The 18164-nt window shown below is 38.2% G+C and overlaps 1 protein-coding gene across 4 annotated transcripts in view; it reads left to right on the top strand.

Moving 5' to 3' along the window:
* PDE5A (phosphodiesterase 5A) overlaps positions 1-18164 on the top strand; it is a 149920-nt gene that overhangs the window by 67293 nt on the left and 64463 nt on the right. For all 4 annotated transcript variants that reach the window (XM_047718327.1, XM_047718329.1, XM_047718328.1 and 1 more), the window contains exons 7-9: positions 892-959; positions 12974-13082; positions 14098-14185. In XM_047718327.1, the coding sequence (XP_047574283.1) occupies positions 892-959; positions 12974-13082; positions 14098-14185 (265 nt within the window). The remainder of the gene's footprint in view (positions 1-891; positions 960-12973; positions 13083-14097; positions 14186-18164) is intronic.

Raw genomic sequence — 18164 nt, 5'->3', positions numbered from 1 at the left:
GCTCCCTGCTGAGCAGAAAGCCTGATGTGGGGCTCGAACCCAGGACCTGGGATCATGACCTGAGCCGAAGGCAGCGGCTTAACCCACTGAGCCACCCAGGCGCCCCCCAGTTAACATCTTTTGTGGCAGCAACTGACTTGCATCATTGGTGCTTTGAAGTATAGCTCACTTATATGCCAGTTCATATATTTTGCTCACTTTTTAACTTGATTTTAGGAATCAAGTGTCTTGATTATCATTTATACTATAACTTTTTGATTAAAATTATTTCAACAACATGAGCAAAAATCCAAATGTAAGCAAGAAAAATACAGTACTCAGTTCTTCCCTCCCCAAATTAAACTAATATCATTGTTTTATATCTTTATTCAGTTGTAAATAAAGCATGGATATGAATATGTATTCTGTTTTTTTTAATGAACTTTATTTTTTAATGAACTTTAATGAACTCCAAAGTACCTCTCTATGTTGTTAAAACCTTCACAATTATTTTCATTAAATATTCATAAAAATTACTGAATTGCATGTCTTTTAAAAAGCTCCAAAAACAGCAATCAATGTATGCATAAAAGCTAAAACATGAGCATTTTGAATAAATGGGAAGAAAATTTGAAGCTAACCTATTCATTAACACCTGCTAGAAGAACAAAAAAAAAATACGCAAATGAGCATTTTTGCAAGTGAGTTTCAGAAACAGTAAGAACACGGGCAGCCGACCTGAGGCTGTCAGGCAGTGAGTACTTGTGTCGGTTTAGTCTGAGAATAAGTTCAAAAAAGATCACAAGTATTGGTGTTTTTCATCAATTCCACTGACTTGCGTGTGTATATCTAGATAGATTTCGTTACATTGTCAAACTTACTTTTCAGTCTGTGTTGTCGCTTTGTTTTCAGGATTCTTTTTCTAGTGTGTTTCACATGGAGTGTGAGGAATTAGAAAAATCGTCAGATACTTTAACAAGGTAAAATAACTCATTCTCTGTCTTTATCACAAGCAAGCTGACCCTTGAACAGCATGACTGGACCTGTGAGGTCCACTGAGAGATTTTTTTTTATATATATAAATATAGTACACTACTAGAGATGTCTTTTCCTTAAGTGATTTTCTGAGTAACATTTTCTTTTCTCTAGCCTACTTTATTGTAAGAATACAGTATATAAATCATACACCATACAAAATATATGCCAGTTGACGCTATATGTTATCAGAGTGTCTTCTGTCAACAGCAGGCTATTGATAAAGTTTTGAGGGAGACAGAAGTTATCTGCGGGGTTTTGACTGTGTGGGGTGTTGGCACTCCAAGCCCCTACATTGTTTAAGCCAGTATATGTAATGCTGGCTACATGGTTATTTCATGACCTGTTTAATTTAAGACATAGAAGCTAGCTACATGCTGCTTCCTCCCGACCATCAATAATTTTATTTGTGAAAATACTTAACTATTTAATGACAGAGTTCTAGGGTTCTTTTCTCCTACCTATAGGTAGGAGACCTATAGGAAAATTGCTAAAACAGTGAATGGTGTTCAGATTAGTATAGACCTGGGTATGTTATTTTTGTGAACTGGCTCATTTAAGATCCATAAGTTCTGCATTGCAGTTACATGTTTCATATTGGATAGTTGGATTCCAGTATGCAATTCATATTGCATATTGGACCCTCACTGGAAATTTGATAGGCTTCTGAACAAACTTCTCTTCGAGTCTGCTGTGATTTGGAATCAGCCATGGGGATTTAATTAATAAGAGAAGGAAGCCCATGAACCCCATCACACCAATAGCCATCTACCCAATGGCTAGAATCAAACCAGATCTCTATTGCAGGTCATTTCTTTGTCTTTTTTTTTTTTTTTTTTTTGGTAACTTAAGAATTTTGTATTAATTTTTTGTTGTTGTTAATTATCACGTGGATAATAGAAAGTATTGATATGATTGAGGTTAGAGATCTTACTGCCCCAATTTTATTTGTGCTTTTCGAAGAACTTGGGAAAGGATTTAGAGTAAACTACCAAATGTTCTTTCATAGATTCCCTTTTCACCCTTAGCAAAAAACTGGTGTTGTTTGTTTAAGTGACAGAATATTCTAAGAAATACAAATCTGCCAGGATAAAGCGGCAGGAATTCTTGGGTATAGTGCTGTTTATCATAATTTTCATTGTTCATTTGTTACCAATTATTTCACTTCCTAAAATCGTTTGTCTGAAATTACTTTATCCCTAATTATTGATGTTATATCTAAAAGCTTTTTATGACCATGGAAATAGAACATTGTCTTAAGTTTACTATCTGATATTAAAGTTTCACATTTTTTTCACTACAGTTGGCCTTTTAGAGCATTATTTCATTTAGTGGACGGTGTTGCAATTAGCACAGTCCTCAGTAACCAAGCTCTTTGGTGGTAGTGCTTTAAAAATAACCTTTGACAGATCTAAACTACAGAACATTCTATGAGATAACTGGCCTGATCTTTTTTAAAAATTAGTATCATGGAACAAAATGGAGGGAAGGAATATCTTGGACATAACAGCCAAACACAATGCATAAATCTTGGTTGGATTCTCATTAAAACAGCTATCAATGAACAGTTTTTGAGAACGATCGGAAATCTAAATTTGGATCAGGTAGTAGATAGTTGATGGGGAATTGCTGTTACTTTTCTTTGGAAATAGGAAGATACTGTGGTTAGTAGGAAACTGTTTTTATTTTTAGGAGATACATCCTGGTGTACTTAAGGATGAAATATTAGGATATCTGCACCTTACTTTAAAATGGTTCAGGTGGGATGCCTGGGTGGCTCAGCTGGTTAAGCTGCTGCCCTCAGCTCAGGTGATGATCCCAGGGTTCTGGGATCGAGTCCCGTATCAGGCTCCTTGTTCAGCGGGGAGCCTGCTTCTCTCTCTGGCTGTGCCTGCTTGTGCTCGCTCTCTCTTTCACTCTCACTGACAAATAAATAAATAAATAAAATCTTTAAAAAAAATAAAAATGGTTCAGGCAAAGATAAATTAGTACATATATCTAAATTTCATATATTTAAACAAGTATATTCACACAAACATATAGATAAAATACATTGGTAAAACATTAAAATTGTTGAATCTAGAGTAGGATATTCATTTGACTTTCAACCTTTTTGTATATTTCAAAATGTTCATTAAAAATTTGAAGAAAAGGGATGCCTGGGTGGCTCAGTTGGTTGGACGACTGCCTTCGGCTCAGGTCATGATCCTGGAGTCCCGGGATCGAGTCCCGCATCGGGCTCCCAGCTCCACGGGGAGTCTGCTTCTCTCTCTGACCTTCTCCTAGCTCATGCTCTCTCTCTCACTGTCTCTTTCTCAAATAAATAAATAAAATCTTTTAAAAAAATTTAAAAAAAATTTGAAGAAAATATTTGTAATAAAAAATTGGAAACAAGGGGCGCCTGGGTGGCTCAGTGAGTTAAAGCTTCTGCCTTCGGCTCAGGTCGTGATCCCAGGGCCCTGGGATCAAGCCCCGCATTGGACTCTCTGCTCAGCAGGGAGTCTGCTTCCTTCTCTCTCTCTGCCTACTTCTCTGCCTACTTGTGATCTCTGTCTGTCAAATAAATAAACAAAATCTTTAAAAAAATTGGAAATGAAAATCATTTCTGTAGATCATGTAAAGCAGAATTGCAAAACACAGTTGTCTGAGTTTAGAACACAAGACTAAAGTGCACAACCTGGTTTTGTTCAAACCCTCTTAAGACTGACCCCTGGGATCAGTGTGAGGCCTGCATACCTGTCTTCCATCCCCTTCTTCTCCTCCTCTCTTTCATGTGTCCTATCTTCTCATGTCTTCCCTCAGCAAGATGGAGACACTGTTGACCACAGTGACTTCAAGTTTAGATGGCTAAGTGATTCTTTGTAAATAAAGAATCATTCCTTCTAAACTATTATTTTAACAGTCTGATACAATGAAATACGTTTTATCTGATTAAAAGAATTTGAGGAATTAGCAAAGGGACAGATGTAACTTGGGGGCAGAAAGGGAATTCATTTAACTCATGGTACACCTGACTTAGGACTTTTTTGCTGGCTTGGGCCTGGGGTGCATAGTCAAAAGTAGATAAACCATGTTCTCTCTAGAGATTTTTTTTTACTACCTGGAGTTTTTCATTCATAAAGTTAGAATTGCATAGCCGACGTCTGCTTCCCTCTTGGCATTGCTGGTTATGACAAGTATCCCATTTCCATGTGTATTCTTTCCTAAACCCCTCTGTGTGCCATTGTATTTTCTGGCATATTGGACATTTAGTTCTTTCGCTAGTATTGAGTCCTTTCTGAATATGTGATAGGAAGTCCATGTCTTCGTGATTATGTGTGTATCCCTTTTAAAGGCTGGTATCTCCTGCCTAAATCAGTGATGAAGTTTCTTGTTCCTAAGAAGAACATTAATATAATTTTGATTTATGATGCTATAAAATTTTTGTTGCTTTTTATCAGGAATGTTTTCTAAAAAGCAACAAAAATTTTATAGCATCATAAATCAAAATTATATTAATATAATTTCACATAAAATATTTGATTCTTTCACTTTTCAGATTGCATAATGAATTGCTACATATATAAATATAAACATGTATATTTAATGTGTTTACATATATCCATAGGTATGACAAAATTCTGGAATGCTAAAGCCTATAAATAATATGAAAATAACACATGACATAAATGATATAAAATGACCATATATGGAATTTAAGAAACAAATGAACAAACAAACAGACAAACCAGAAAACAGATCCTTAAATATGGAGGATAAATTGGTGGTTGCCAGAGGGGAGGTGGTTAGGGTATGGGTGACATAGATAAAGGGGATTAGGAATGCACTTATCTTGATGAGCACTGAGAAGCATATGGAATTGTTTAATCATTATATTGTACACCTGAAACTAAGACAACACCGTATGTTATAGATGAATTTAAAAAGTAAGATCAAGAAAAAGTATAAAATGATGAGTTATCTACATTTACCTTTGAATATTTGTACAGCAGCATAAGTCTACATAATTACATTTTATGTACTGGCATTTTGATTTTATTACCAATTCAGCTTGGTCCTCTAATTTCTAATGGTACCTGAACAAGCCCATTTGGTGTGATAGTGACCTCTACTGGTAAATATGCATTTTAAAAAAGTGTAGTCTTCCTCCATTTATTTCTGATGAATACTGTGTTCCCTCTCTGCAGACAAAACAAAAGGTATTTTTCCATTTTTTAAAATCATTCCAAGACAGTCTTAGTATAAAGATTTTTATAAAGGATACATAAGTCAGTGTGATTACCTTAAAAGAGAGTAATTTAATGGATCATTTTAACTGATCCATTAACTAATTTTACAGTATTGAAAAGTATTCACTAATGCCTTATATCAGCTAAACATTTTATTCCTTTAAAAAAAATTTTTTTAAAGATTTTATTATTTATTTATTTGAGAGGGAAAGAGAGCACAAGCAGGGAGAGCAGCAGAGAGGGAAAGGGAGAAGCAGGCTCTCCTGAGCAAGGAGCCTGATGCAGGGGTGGATCCCAAGACCCTGGGGTCATGACCTGAGCTGAAGGGAGACCCTTACCAACAGAGCAACCCAGGTGCCCTTTAAAGTTAGCCTGTATACTAATAATACAATAAAAAGTCTTTAAGTGATAAAAATATATTTTATTATTTTAATAAAAATGAGACATTAGTCCTAATGTTGCCAGACCTCTGAATTAAAAATGATGTGTGGTGCCTTCAGCATTTTGACAAAGGACTGAACTGATAGTGACACTTCACCAGCAGACTCTTTATCACCTTGCTGAAATTATTGCTAGAATTCGGGACTCTTCGATGCTCATTCTTAAACACTTTGCCAATCCAAACACTCTCCCATGAGATGAAACACTAGGCAATTCTATGATGTCAGCAGTAAGCAAATCATTCTTTTAGACCAGCCATTTCAGTTGAAAAGCATCACTCATTTGGTATTTGTCCAACCAACCCACTAATTATCCTTTATAAATTAAAATAACACGTTGAGGACGGACTTGCAATGTTAAGCGTAAAACTAAAAAATAAATATTCAGGGTGAACATTATACATAATTATCAGAACCATATCGTTAGTAAGATAAAGCACAGGAAGGTTTTGGGACTTGGGTTGCCTACAAATTTCAGAAGGGCAACTAGCTCATTTCCAGATGGCGGGACGTTGTGGAGTTTCTGTGCCTCTATTCATAAGAGCCACCCAATTAGAAGGAAAAATGATATTTTAGTGCTGTAATTCCATGTCAGTTAACTTGATGTTAATTTTTTTTTTAAGATTTTATTTATTTATCAGAGAGAGAGAGGGAGAGAGAGCAAGCACAGGCAGACAGAATGGCAGGCAGAGGCAGAGGGAGAAGCAGGCTCCCTGATGAGCAAGGAGCCCGACGTGGGACTCGATCCCAGGACGCCGGGATCATGACCTGAGCCGAAGGCAGCTGCCTAACCAACTGAGCCACCCAGGCGTCCCTTGATGTTAATTTTTAAATGCACATCTTTTTTTTTTTTTTAAGATTTTATTTATTTATTTGACAGAGAGAAACCACAAGTAAGCAGAGAGGCAGGCAGAGAGAGAGGAGGAAGCAGGCTCCCTGCTGAGCAGAAAGCCCGATGTGGGGCTCGAACCCAGGATCTGGGATCATGACCTGAGCCGAAGGCAGCGGCTTAACCCACTGAGCCACCCAGGCGCCCCTAAATGCACATCTTTATCATAAAATGACAATTGCATAGAATTAATTCTTTAAACCTTCTTGGAATATATATACTAGTAACACTGTAAAAAGTAGTATTAAAAACAACTGTGCAGGGGCGCCTGGGTGGCTCAGTCGTTAAGCATCTGCCTTCGGCTCGGGTCATGATCCCAGGTTCCTGGGATCGAGCCCCACATCGGGCTCTCTGCTCAGCGGGGAGCCTGCTTCCTCCTCTCTCTCTGCCTGCCTCTCTGCCTACTTGTGATCTCTGTCTGTCAAATAAATAAATAAAATCCTTAAAAAAAAAAAAAACAACTGTGCATACTGAGTAGAAAAAGAGTGTAGACTCTAAAGTCAGGCTGATTGAAATTGAAGTTCCACCATCTACTAGCTGTGGGGCATTTTGTAAATGAATTAACCTCTTAAAGCCTCAATTTCTTCATCTGTAAAATGGGGATACTGATAGCAGGATTGTAGTAAGGACTAAATGAGATAATGCACACAAAATGCTTCAGAAAATTTTTGGCACATAGTAAGTATTAAGTCAGTATGGGCTGCTATTACTGTGACTCTGATGTACTTTTCTGTCTTTGGCTTATATAACGTGCAATGATTCCCATTTAGTTCTAAAGCACAAAAATTTCTCAGTGAGCCCCAGCTCCATGTCCCTGTCTCTCCAAGGATATACTCATGTACATTCCATTGATAGCCACTGTGCAAAAAGCTTTAGATGTCAAAATTAGCCCAAGTCCTCCAAGAAAAAATGCCAAGACTGGATTAAATATGCAAGAAATTTATTAGAGGAAATCCCCTGTAAAGATAAAAGGAGACAGAGCTAGGGGACCCGTGGACCCCCACACAAGTCTGACCTAGAGTGAAAAAGAGGGAAAAGAAGGGGATCAGAGGAATAGGTAAAAGAGGTGAAGGGAAGTGGGAGACACAGGCTTGCAGTTATGGAATGAATAAGTCATGCGAATGAAACCTGCAGCATAGGAAATATAGTCGTATTGTAACAGCACTGTATGGGGACAGATGGTAGCTACACTTGTGAGCACAGCACAACATACAGAGTAGCTGAATCCTGTGTTGTACACCTGAAACCAAAGTTAACATCGTGTGTCAACTATACTTCAATAGAGAGAGTGTGGAGGTGGGTGAAGAAGGAAGGAGTGTTTTGTAGATGCATCCTGGACAGCTGGGCAGTTGTGAGGAAAGTTTGGCAAGACTTCTGGGGAGACCTCTGGTCTCCTATCAGAAGAGTCCCAGGTCTCCCAGAAGGGGACCTGCCTTCATATCCCCACTGGGCTCAGTCTTCATCTGGAAGCAGCTGTGGGAGGTGTGGTCTTCATCAGGGTCCTGGGATCTAGATAGAGCTCAGTAGCTAGAGACACCCATCAGAGATGCTTCCTATAGTTGGAGTTCTGAGAGGCACGTGTTTAAGGCCACCATAATACTCCTGTTTTGTTTTGTTTTTTCTCCATTTTATTTTATTTTTCTTTTCAGTGTTCCAAGATTCATTATTTATGCACCACACCCAGTACTCCTTGCAATATGTGCCCTCCTTAATACCCACCACCAAGCTCACCCAATCCCCGACCCCCTCCCCTCCAAAACCCTCAGTTTGTTTCTCAGAGTCCAGTCTTTCATGGTTCGTCTCCCCCTCCGATTTCCCCCATCTCACTTTTCTCCATCTCCCAGTGTCCTCTGTGTTATTGCTTATGCTCCACAAATAAGTGAAACCATATGATACTTGACTCTCTCTGCTTGACTTATTTCACTCAGCATGATCTCTTCCAGTCCTGTCCATGTTGTTACAAAAGTTGGGTATTCATTCTTTCTGATGGAGGCATAATACTCCATTGTATATATGGACTATATCTTCTTTATCCATTCGTCCTTTGAAGGACATCTTGGTTCTTTCCACAGTATGGTGACTGTGGCTGTTGCTGCTATGAACATTGGGGTATAGATGGCCCTTCTTTTCACTACATCTGTAGTGAATACCAAGTAGTGCAATTGCAGGGTCATAGGGTAGCTCTATTTTTAATTTCTTAAGGAATCTCCACACTGTTTTCCAAAGTGGCTGCACCAACTTCTATTCCCACCAACAGTGTAAGAGGGTTCCTCTTTCTCCACATCCTCTCCAACACTTGTTGTTTCCTGACTTGTTAATTTTGGCCACTCTAACTGGCGTGAGGTGGTATCTCAGTGTGGTTTTGATTTGAATCTCCTTGATGGTTAATGATGTTGAACATTTTTTCATGTGTCTGTTAGCTATTTGCATGTCGTCTTTGGAGAAGTGTCTGTTCATGTCTTCTGCCCATTTTTGATGTAATCATCTGTTTTGTGTGTTGAGTTTGAGGAGTTCTTTATAGATCTTGGATATCAGACCTTCGTCTATAGTGTCATTTGCGAATATCTTCTCCCATTCCATGGGTTGTGTCTTTGTTTTGTTGACTGTTTCCTTTGCTGTGCAGAAGCTTTTGATCTTGCTGAAGTCCCAAAAGTTCATTTTCGCTTTTGTTTCCTTTGCCTTTGGAGACATATCTTGAAAGGTATTCAAATTGGCAATGAAGAAGTCAAACTCTCTCTTCACAGATGACATGATACTTTATATGGAAAACCCAAAAAACTCCACCTCCAAACTACTAGAACTCATATAGCAATTCAGTAATGTGGCAGGATACAAAATTAATTTACAGAAATCAGTTGCTTTCTTATACACTAACAATGAAAATATAGAAAGGGAAATGAGAGAATCGATTCCATTTACTATAGCACCAAGAACCATGAGATACCTGGGAATAAGCCTAACCAAAGAAGTAAAGGATCTATACTCGAGGAACTACAGAACACTCATGAAAGATATTGAAGAAGACACAAAAAGATGGAAGACCATTCCATGCTCATGGATTGGAAGAATAAATAAACATTGTTAAAATGGCTATACTGCCTAGGGAAGTCTATACTTTCAATGCCACCCCGATCAAAATTCCATTGGCATTTTTCAAAGAGCTGGAACAAGCAATCCTAAAATTTGTATGGAACCAGAAGAGACCCCGAGTTGCTAAGGAAATGTTGAAAAAGAAAAACAAAACTGGGGGCATCACGTTGCCTGATTTCAAGCTTTACTACAAAGCTGTGATCACCAAGACAGCATGGTACTAGCACAAAAACAGACACATAGACCAGTAGGACAGAGTAGAGAGCGCAAATATGAACCCTCAACTCTATGGTCAAATAATCTTCGACAAAGCAGGAAAAAATATACATTGGAAAAAACACAGTCTTTTCAATAAATGGTGCTGGGAAAATTGGACAGCTATGTGTAGAAGAATGAAACTTGACCATTCTCTTTCACCATACACAAAGATAAACTCAAAATGGATAAAAGTCCTCAACATGAGGCAGGAATCTATCAAAATCCTAGAGGAGAACATAGGCAGTTAACAACTTCAACACTGGCCACAGCAACTTCTTTCAAGATATGTCTCCATAATAGTCCTGTTAGTTAAAGAAGGAGTTCCATATTCTTTGCATTGCTCTTTCAGAATAATCCACTGTCTGCCCAGGCTAACATCTTCAGCCTGAAACCATCACTTTATTCCTAACAATCTATTTCGTGTTTCCCAAATACCCATAGATAGAACTCTTGCATTTCAAAGATGTGTTTTATGCTGAGGGTTTTTTTTGTTTTGTTTTGTTTTGTTTTGTTTTGTTTTTTTTCCTGCTGGAACCCCCTCCCTTTCATCCCTGATGTGTTTCTCCACATCCTTAAATCTTATCCCGCCTTTTACACATTTCTCTAATGCTTCCTCTTCTCTAATCCACTCCATGTAGGTGTTAGCTATTGATCTGCTCCACATGTGTGGCGCTTGCATTTTGCCAATTGCATTAGCGAGGATTAGGCTTGACTGCAAATCATAAAATCTCCCAAACAGAAGTAGCTTAAACCAGAATGCAGTTTAATTACTCTTTCCTCGAAAAGCCCAGAGGTCAGCAGCTCGGGTGCTGCAGCTGAGCTCCCCAAAGCCTCAGGCCCCCAGGCACTTTGGGGCTTTCTACTTCATGTCTCTAAGGTATGGCCCTTGCCTTCCTTGTCAGGATGCAGCTCCTTTCGTCGCAGCCATCTTTTAAAGGGGAGTGGGGGGGCTGGGGTGGGCAGTGAAAGAAAAGGCAGAGAGCGTGCAACAGCTTTCTCGTACATGAGGTTTCTAGAAGCCGCCATATGTCTTCCTACATCTATTGACTAGAATTTCCAGTATGGTGGCTGGCCAGCACAGTCTGGGTGACCGTGTGTCCAGATAAAGATGAACGGAGGAGAGTTACTGAGGGACAGCTGGCATCCTCGGCACTGGACTCTACCCAAACAGGACGGGCAGCTGAAAGGATTGTCTGTGCTGTGTCGTGGCCTCTGCCAGGTTGTAAGCTCCTTGTGACAGCTACTGGCCTGCATAATCTTGTCTCCCATGTGACACCAAGGGTGCCTCTTGTGGAGCAGGTGCTCAGTCTGTGTTGAGTGCAGGGACTCAGAATTCACCAGCATTTCTTAGAGAGTAAGAAACAAAATGGTATCACATAACTTAATAAATCTTAATACTTATTTTTCATTAAAGTCACCATTAAGAAAACTGAACATTTGCAGGAAATTTAAAAAAAATCAATTTCTATTAATTTAAAGGTAATTAAAATTACTTCTCCTTCTCTATGTTAATGCCTGTGGGTCTGATTTTAGGATCTCTGGCAAGTCCCTTAACTATTTTGGGTTTCATCTGGTTCCCACTGTGAACATAATGATGGTGATAAAAATAATAAAAGTCATAACAGTGTTGTTATTTTTAAAAAGATTCAGACAAGGGTATCTTCTCCAGTGTACTTCTTTCTCCTTGTAACCACCATTCCATTTTTCTTATCTTTATTAAGCTTCTTATTTTCTTTTCCTGAGACTTTAGCTATCTATGAATAGTTTTTAAAATTGTTTTAGATTCCACCCAATTAATGAGTGAAAGAGGAGTCAGGTCCTAGGTCTGATGTGTTGGACAGTCCGCATGCCTTCCTGGATCATCATTGTCATCTCAGTAAATGTCCATGCTGGCATTTATGTACTACTCCTATGTGACTATTGTCATTTGCTCTTTATTCTTTTTCACTTATATACAGTACTGGACGTGGGGTCAAATTTCACCCATTTTGACCAAATTACACTTAAACTAAAATGTACTACAAAGAAAGGAAAGGCTAAAGTATCTTGGTCAGGAATGAGGCCACCGCCTTCAGGAGTCTTGGTGGACTCACTAGTGCTCAAGACATCCGTCCCAAGAGGCAGTTTGGTCAGGTTGGAGGTGCAGGGGTTGGGAAGGAAGATGGAAGATAGGGAAAATATTGGAACTTCGAGAAGCATGTATTTTATTCTGAAATATCTCTCAATATTAGACTCTCCTATTTCTTCAGTTAGTGATATTATAGTTAAGATAGGCATATCCTTATCATTTGAGTAAATTTCCACAACCTGACACTCTTTGCCCAAATCATCCCCATTGCTGGGAACATACAAAGTTTCCTGATGTAAAAACATGGTCTATCTTGTTTTCCCAGCTGCAGCCCTGGCATTGTGCTTATGTACCCTCTAACATCCAATTAATCTTTAATATTCAGCCTTTTAAGCAAGAAACAGGGAAATAACTGGGGAAAAAATTGTAACCTCAGGAAAATTTTTTGAAGAAGATACATTTTTCATTTAAAAAAGTATCATAAATTATCTCAAAGCAGAAAAAAAGAAAAAAACTTAATAAAATTCTTCTAGGCATGCTTGATTTTCCCCTTGGTTTGAAATGTGTAAACGACTATTGTGGTGGAGAAAGTAAATAACTGAGGAAGTCAAACAGGCACTAGATCTTAGTCATTCTATAATCTGATGAAAAAAGAAGACATGAAAAGAAAAACTCCTACGGATTTTACATAAATGGCATAAAAATCAACATGCCCATTAACGGGAGTGGTAACATTACTTAACGGCATTTTAAAATTTGTTTTAGATGGCTGAGGAATTGTGGGTCTTTGTCTTTTCAAAGCATTTCAATTATAGTAACTACAAAGTTGTAAATCATCACATCGAAAGTGCATTTTCCAATGAAGAGACACACTTTAACCTATGATTTAAGGCTAGTGTGGATCTAATATTATCATTTATTTAAACTTTGTTTTGCCCCTGTTTTTTCACTGCACAGGAAGAACTCATATCTGTTTTTTCCACAGGGAACGTGATGCAAACAGAATCAATTACATGTATGCTCAGTATGTCAAAAATACTATGGAACCACTTAATATCCCAGATGTCAGTAAGGACAAAAGATTTCCCTGGACAGTAAGTAAACCAATTGTAAACTTGGAGCTTGAACACTGTTTTCCCATCAGATCTGTACTTCTAGGGACTCTTCAGCTGAAGGCCTGGCCCGAGAACTGGCTATATTTCAGAGTGAGCAGTGCTTTCCCTGATCCGGTGAAGGAAAATAAAATAGCTCATAACATCTGTTGAGGGGTGGTCAGCTGTACTCAAGTATTTTTCCCCTGTACTTTTCAGCTCTGTAATATATAATAATGAATTATCTTAAACTAATTTATGAGACAATTTAATTATCACCTACTTAATGTCAATGCCATTCCTTACATAGTGTTGCTGGAGTTCTTGAGTTTATCCTCAGAAATTAAGTTCCATATGGCTCGAACTTATAGACCTGGTAATCTACTACGGTGAGTAGTCTGTGGAGAAACGAGTATGTTTTCTTTGACAGCAAAGCTACAGAAGTCCGTTTCTCAGGCATTGAAAACTTTGAATTCTAGTCTTTTCTCTCATCTCTGGAAAAGCATTGCACTTTCAGGCAGCTGCCTTGATTTTTGTTATTTGAGTATCTAGAAGACCTCTTTAGAACTTCAGCAGTATGGGCAATAGAAACAGTGGCAGTCCTAAAGAAAGACAAGTGTGTAGCATGTAGCATCCGAGGTAGTGTAGTGCTTTATGGATTCTGCCTGTCTTAAGTTATTGAGACATCTGCTACACCGGCATAGTAAATACTTGTGTTAGTATTTTGCTGTATATTATCAAAGGCTGCTTAGAAAGTTTGGAATGAAAAAAAAAAAAAAAGAAATATAGGATATTTATTACTCTTTATAATGTAAAGACTAACTGCTGCATATTGCATTTACGTGAACTTCATTATAATTTATACATTTTCTGTACTCTGATGTTATCTACAGCTAATAAAAGATAAATGAATAGGTGAGGGGTTTCAGATGTCTGATCTAGTTTATATAGCACGTAGTGGGCAAAACAGTCTCTTCATAATTTGTACCTGTTTTGTTTTATTTTTGTTTTTGTTTAGAATGAAAACACAGGAAATATAAACCAGCAGTGCATTAGAAGTTTGCTTTGTACACCTATAAAAAATGGAAAGAAGAATAAAGTGATAGGTAAAGCCTTTTACTACCCTCTAATCTGCACTTACTAAAGAAAAAAAAAAATGTGTTCTCAGACACTTTCCTTCAAGTGTAATTTTGAGGAATAAAATGTGTAAAAAAAAATTGGAATAACAAAAGAATTTTGAAGTAATTTTATGTTGATAAATGTTAGCAGACATTCTTAAATATCGTAACTATAATGTATTTTAGTAATTATTATAATGCTTTTCAATTATTGTTGAGATTTTTGTTGAAGAATGTGTTGATAGTTTGTGGAGTGAGAGACATCAAGTTGATAATGTGAATTGATTTAGAGAGTCTCATTTCTTGCTTCTGATTTTTTTTAATATGGGGTTCACATTTTAGATTGTATTCATTTGTTCAAAAACATTTATTGAGCACTCCAGTGTTCTAGGGATTTGGAATAAATTGGTGAGCAAAGTGGAAATCCCCACCCTCAAGGAGCTTACATTCTTATATTAAGGTAATAGAAAAATGCCTACTTAGGGATGTTGGAAGAATGCATCCTCTGAAAAATATATATATTTTTTGTTTCTTGGCATTGCAGGTTATATTAAGAGTAGTACAGAAATTTTGAGGTTTTATGTGCCAGTCATGCATGACTGACATGTGAAAGTAGTCTGAACTGTTAACATTGTCCCGAGAACTTGGAAATAGAGGATACAGGAGGACCTTCTAAAGGCCAAACTTTTTTTTAAAAAGATTTATTTATTTATTTGAGAGAGAGTGAGAGAGAACATGAGAGGGGAAAGGGTCAGAGGGAGAAGCAGACTCCCTGTGGAGCTGGGTGCCCAATGCGGACTTGATCCCAGAACTCCAGGATCATGACCTGAGCCAAAGGCAGTCACCCAACCAACTGAGCCACCCAGGTGCCCTAAAGGCCAAACTTTTAACTAGAAACCCTAATGAAGTGAGACTTAGAAATATAAATTTACCTTAAAAAGTCTCAGTAGTTTCCAGGTTGCAAGACTTAACTGTAATTTTATTGAAGGAGGGCTATCAGTCAGAAAGGCAGGGAGGGGTAGGGGGTATTATTAATGAAAAAAGAAAAAAAAAAAAGACAGGTATTGAAAGTGCCTATTGAGGTTCTGTCTGGGGGTCAGGGAATCTTTGCCCCTCGAGCAGAGACAGATGTAGTAAGTTGTATTGGCTTGGGCAGAGTATTCTGACCGCGTGGTGAGGCCGTCACTCAGGGGACAGCTGGTGTAGCAGGCTGTCGCGCTCGATGATTTCCAGCCCCTTTGCTGGTGTACGTCCTTCCTGTGAGATTTCAGTGTCGTCTGCCACTGAGCATCCCAAATCTGACTTCCATTGTTCTGATTATTTTTTCCCAATGTAGCTTAACTCCTAGGAGGAGAATGTATTACTCATATACTTGGAAATACATCGATTGCTTTGACAATTGTTTGAGCTGGGCTTGAGGCCATGGGATTGCAGGTGCACGTGCTCCTGTTCCCCGGGACAGATCTGTTTCGTCTCCACGTGAATATTCTGGTGTTAGAGAGCAGCCTCGTGAACTTAGTGACTGTGACTCTGCCCCAGAGAGATGGTTCAGTCGTCAGCCATGGTCTTCTAGTGAACTGCGTCGTCAAGTCTCAGAAACCAGACTGGCAACTCCTGGCTGGGCTGCTGGGCTATTTGGTCCCCTGCACTCTTCACAGCTCTGAGAGAGAAAAGTAAAGGCTGACCAGTGTGCAATGTGGGGGTTTTCTTATCAAGATTATCACCCATCAGTTTGCTAACATAAGCAATAAGGAAATTGTAGGAAATGTTGTATTATAAGATTTTATTTCCTATAAGATTTTATTGCAAGGTGAAAACTACATTAGAAATATACCTTATAAATATATATTTTAATGCTTTTTGATATAAGCATGAAGACTTACTACAAAGCTGCCTCTGACCTTTGAAAATGTGAAGTGAAATTCCAGAAGGATGCATTATTCCCTTGTAAGTTTTCATAAGGAGGACTGAGTGGCCCCTTACCACATCCGGTCACATTTTTGCTTTTCCTCAGCAGCATCTCTTTGGAATAATAATGGGGAATGGAGAGTCACTGGAGGAAGCTACATATCAGCCTTCCTCAGCATTTGACGTAAATGCGAGCTGGGTCAGTGAAGTGCACACAGCCCCAGGTGGGAGCAGACTCAGGGTGTCCATTTGGCTCTACTCTTCCCTTAACCATTTACAACATTATGAGCACATGACTCACCTCTGTGGAGTTGAACCAAATAACCTTTCAGCTCTGCTCAAAATTCATATGCTATGATCCTGTCATGTTCCCTTCAAGTGAGCAAAAAACATAAAAAAAAAAAAACCCTTTGAAGTAATCAGACTCGACCTGCATTTCGTGTCACCCTACTTGATAACAGAGTCAAAAGTAAGCAAATGTTATTTTCAGAGAGGAAAAACTCCCTATTAAGAAAGGAAAAAATGGGGGTTTGGGTGGGTGTTCAAGTTGATTCCAAGTACAGGAAGAAACAGCTCCAGTGCTCCCTGCTCTTTCAAAAGTGTGACAAAAGAGAAAATTTGAGTTCTTGCCTGTATTTTGTGCCCACAGATGCAGCATGGAAAATGTCATGGCTGTAGATAATTTTTCTTGCATAGCCCAGGCCAGATTCCTCTATTATCTAATTCTAATAGAGAATCCCCATAGAGCTACATGCAGAAAGGCAGACAGGCCCATGTGTTTTTTGTAATCTTACTTCCCCCTCCTATTTTTCCATTACTGACATTTAGATGAAATTATAGACATTAGACCAGTATGGGGCCTGTTGTATTCCCCGAGGTATTGTTTCATATCAAATGTTTTCTTAGTGCTCTGGCTAATACAGAGTGTTTCCAGAGTTTTGCTTCCAGTGCTATTAAGGAAATATTTTCCTCATTCAGCATTCATTTATTTTAACCAATTATTTCCCCTATTTATTAGGCTAAATATGCCTTTTTCCCCAAATCATATTTACCAGAAATTCTTACTCCAATTTTCCATGCCAGTTTCAGGACAGTTTTTGAAGAAATTAGTCCCATTCCCATCCCAAAAAAAAAAAAAAAAAAAAAAAAAAAAAAGTGCTGAGAACGTCTCCACTTTAAATAACTTACATATTCATCTCTTTGTTAATGAAAAAGTAAAACAAAAATTATAGTCCTTTGTCACAATGAAGTATGAGAAATATGTACAGTGGACTCTTAAACAATGTGGGGCTAGGAGCACTGACACCCCATCATGCAGTCTAAAATCCATGTATGGCTTTTTTTTTTTTTTAAGATTTTATTTATTTATTTGACAGAGAGAGAGAGATCACTAGCAGGCAGAGAGGCAGGCAGAGAGAGAGAGGGGGAAGCAGGCTCCCCTCCGAGCAGAGAGCCCGATGCGGGGCTTGATCCCAGGACCCTGAGACCATGACCTGAGCTGAGAGGCAGAGGCTCAACCCACTGAGCTACCCAGGCACCCAAAATTCCATGTATGACTTTTAAATCCCCCAAAACCTAACTACTAGTAGACTACTGTTGACTGGAAATCTTCCCAGTAACAGAAACAATTGATTAACACTTATTTTCTATGTTATATATATTATATATTGTTTTCTTACAAGAAAGTAAGCTAGAGAAAAGAAATGTTACTAAGAAAATCATAAGGAAGAGAAAATACATTTATTGTACTATACTGTGTTTATAAAAAAAAAAAAACCCTGCATTTACAGTACCATATTGTATTTATTCCAAAAATCCACATATAAGTGAGCCCTCACAGTCCTAATCCATGTTGTTCATGGTCAGTTGTATTTCCTACTGAATGTATGTTCTAAACTGATTACTATCCTAATTCTCTGCTCTTCTATGTGTTGCAATTTGACTCTGAGCCACAGATAAATATTCTAAAATTATATGTTTAAATTTGACGCTACTTCACATTATTTTTCATAATAAATGTTGCCATTTGGCAATATCACTAACTGCTCATTTGTTTATA

The sequence above is a fragment of the Lutra lutra genome, chromosome 2, assembly GCF_902655055.1.
Source record: "Lutra lutra chromosome 2, mLutLut1.2, whole genome shotgun sequence".
Taxonomy (NCBI): domain Eukaryota; kingdom Metazoa; phylum Chordata; class Mammalia; order Carnivora; family Mustelidae; genus Lutra; species Lutra lutra.
Note: the sequence above shows the minus strand (reverse complement) of the source record. Positions and strands in the feature narration are given on the sequence as shown.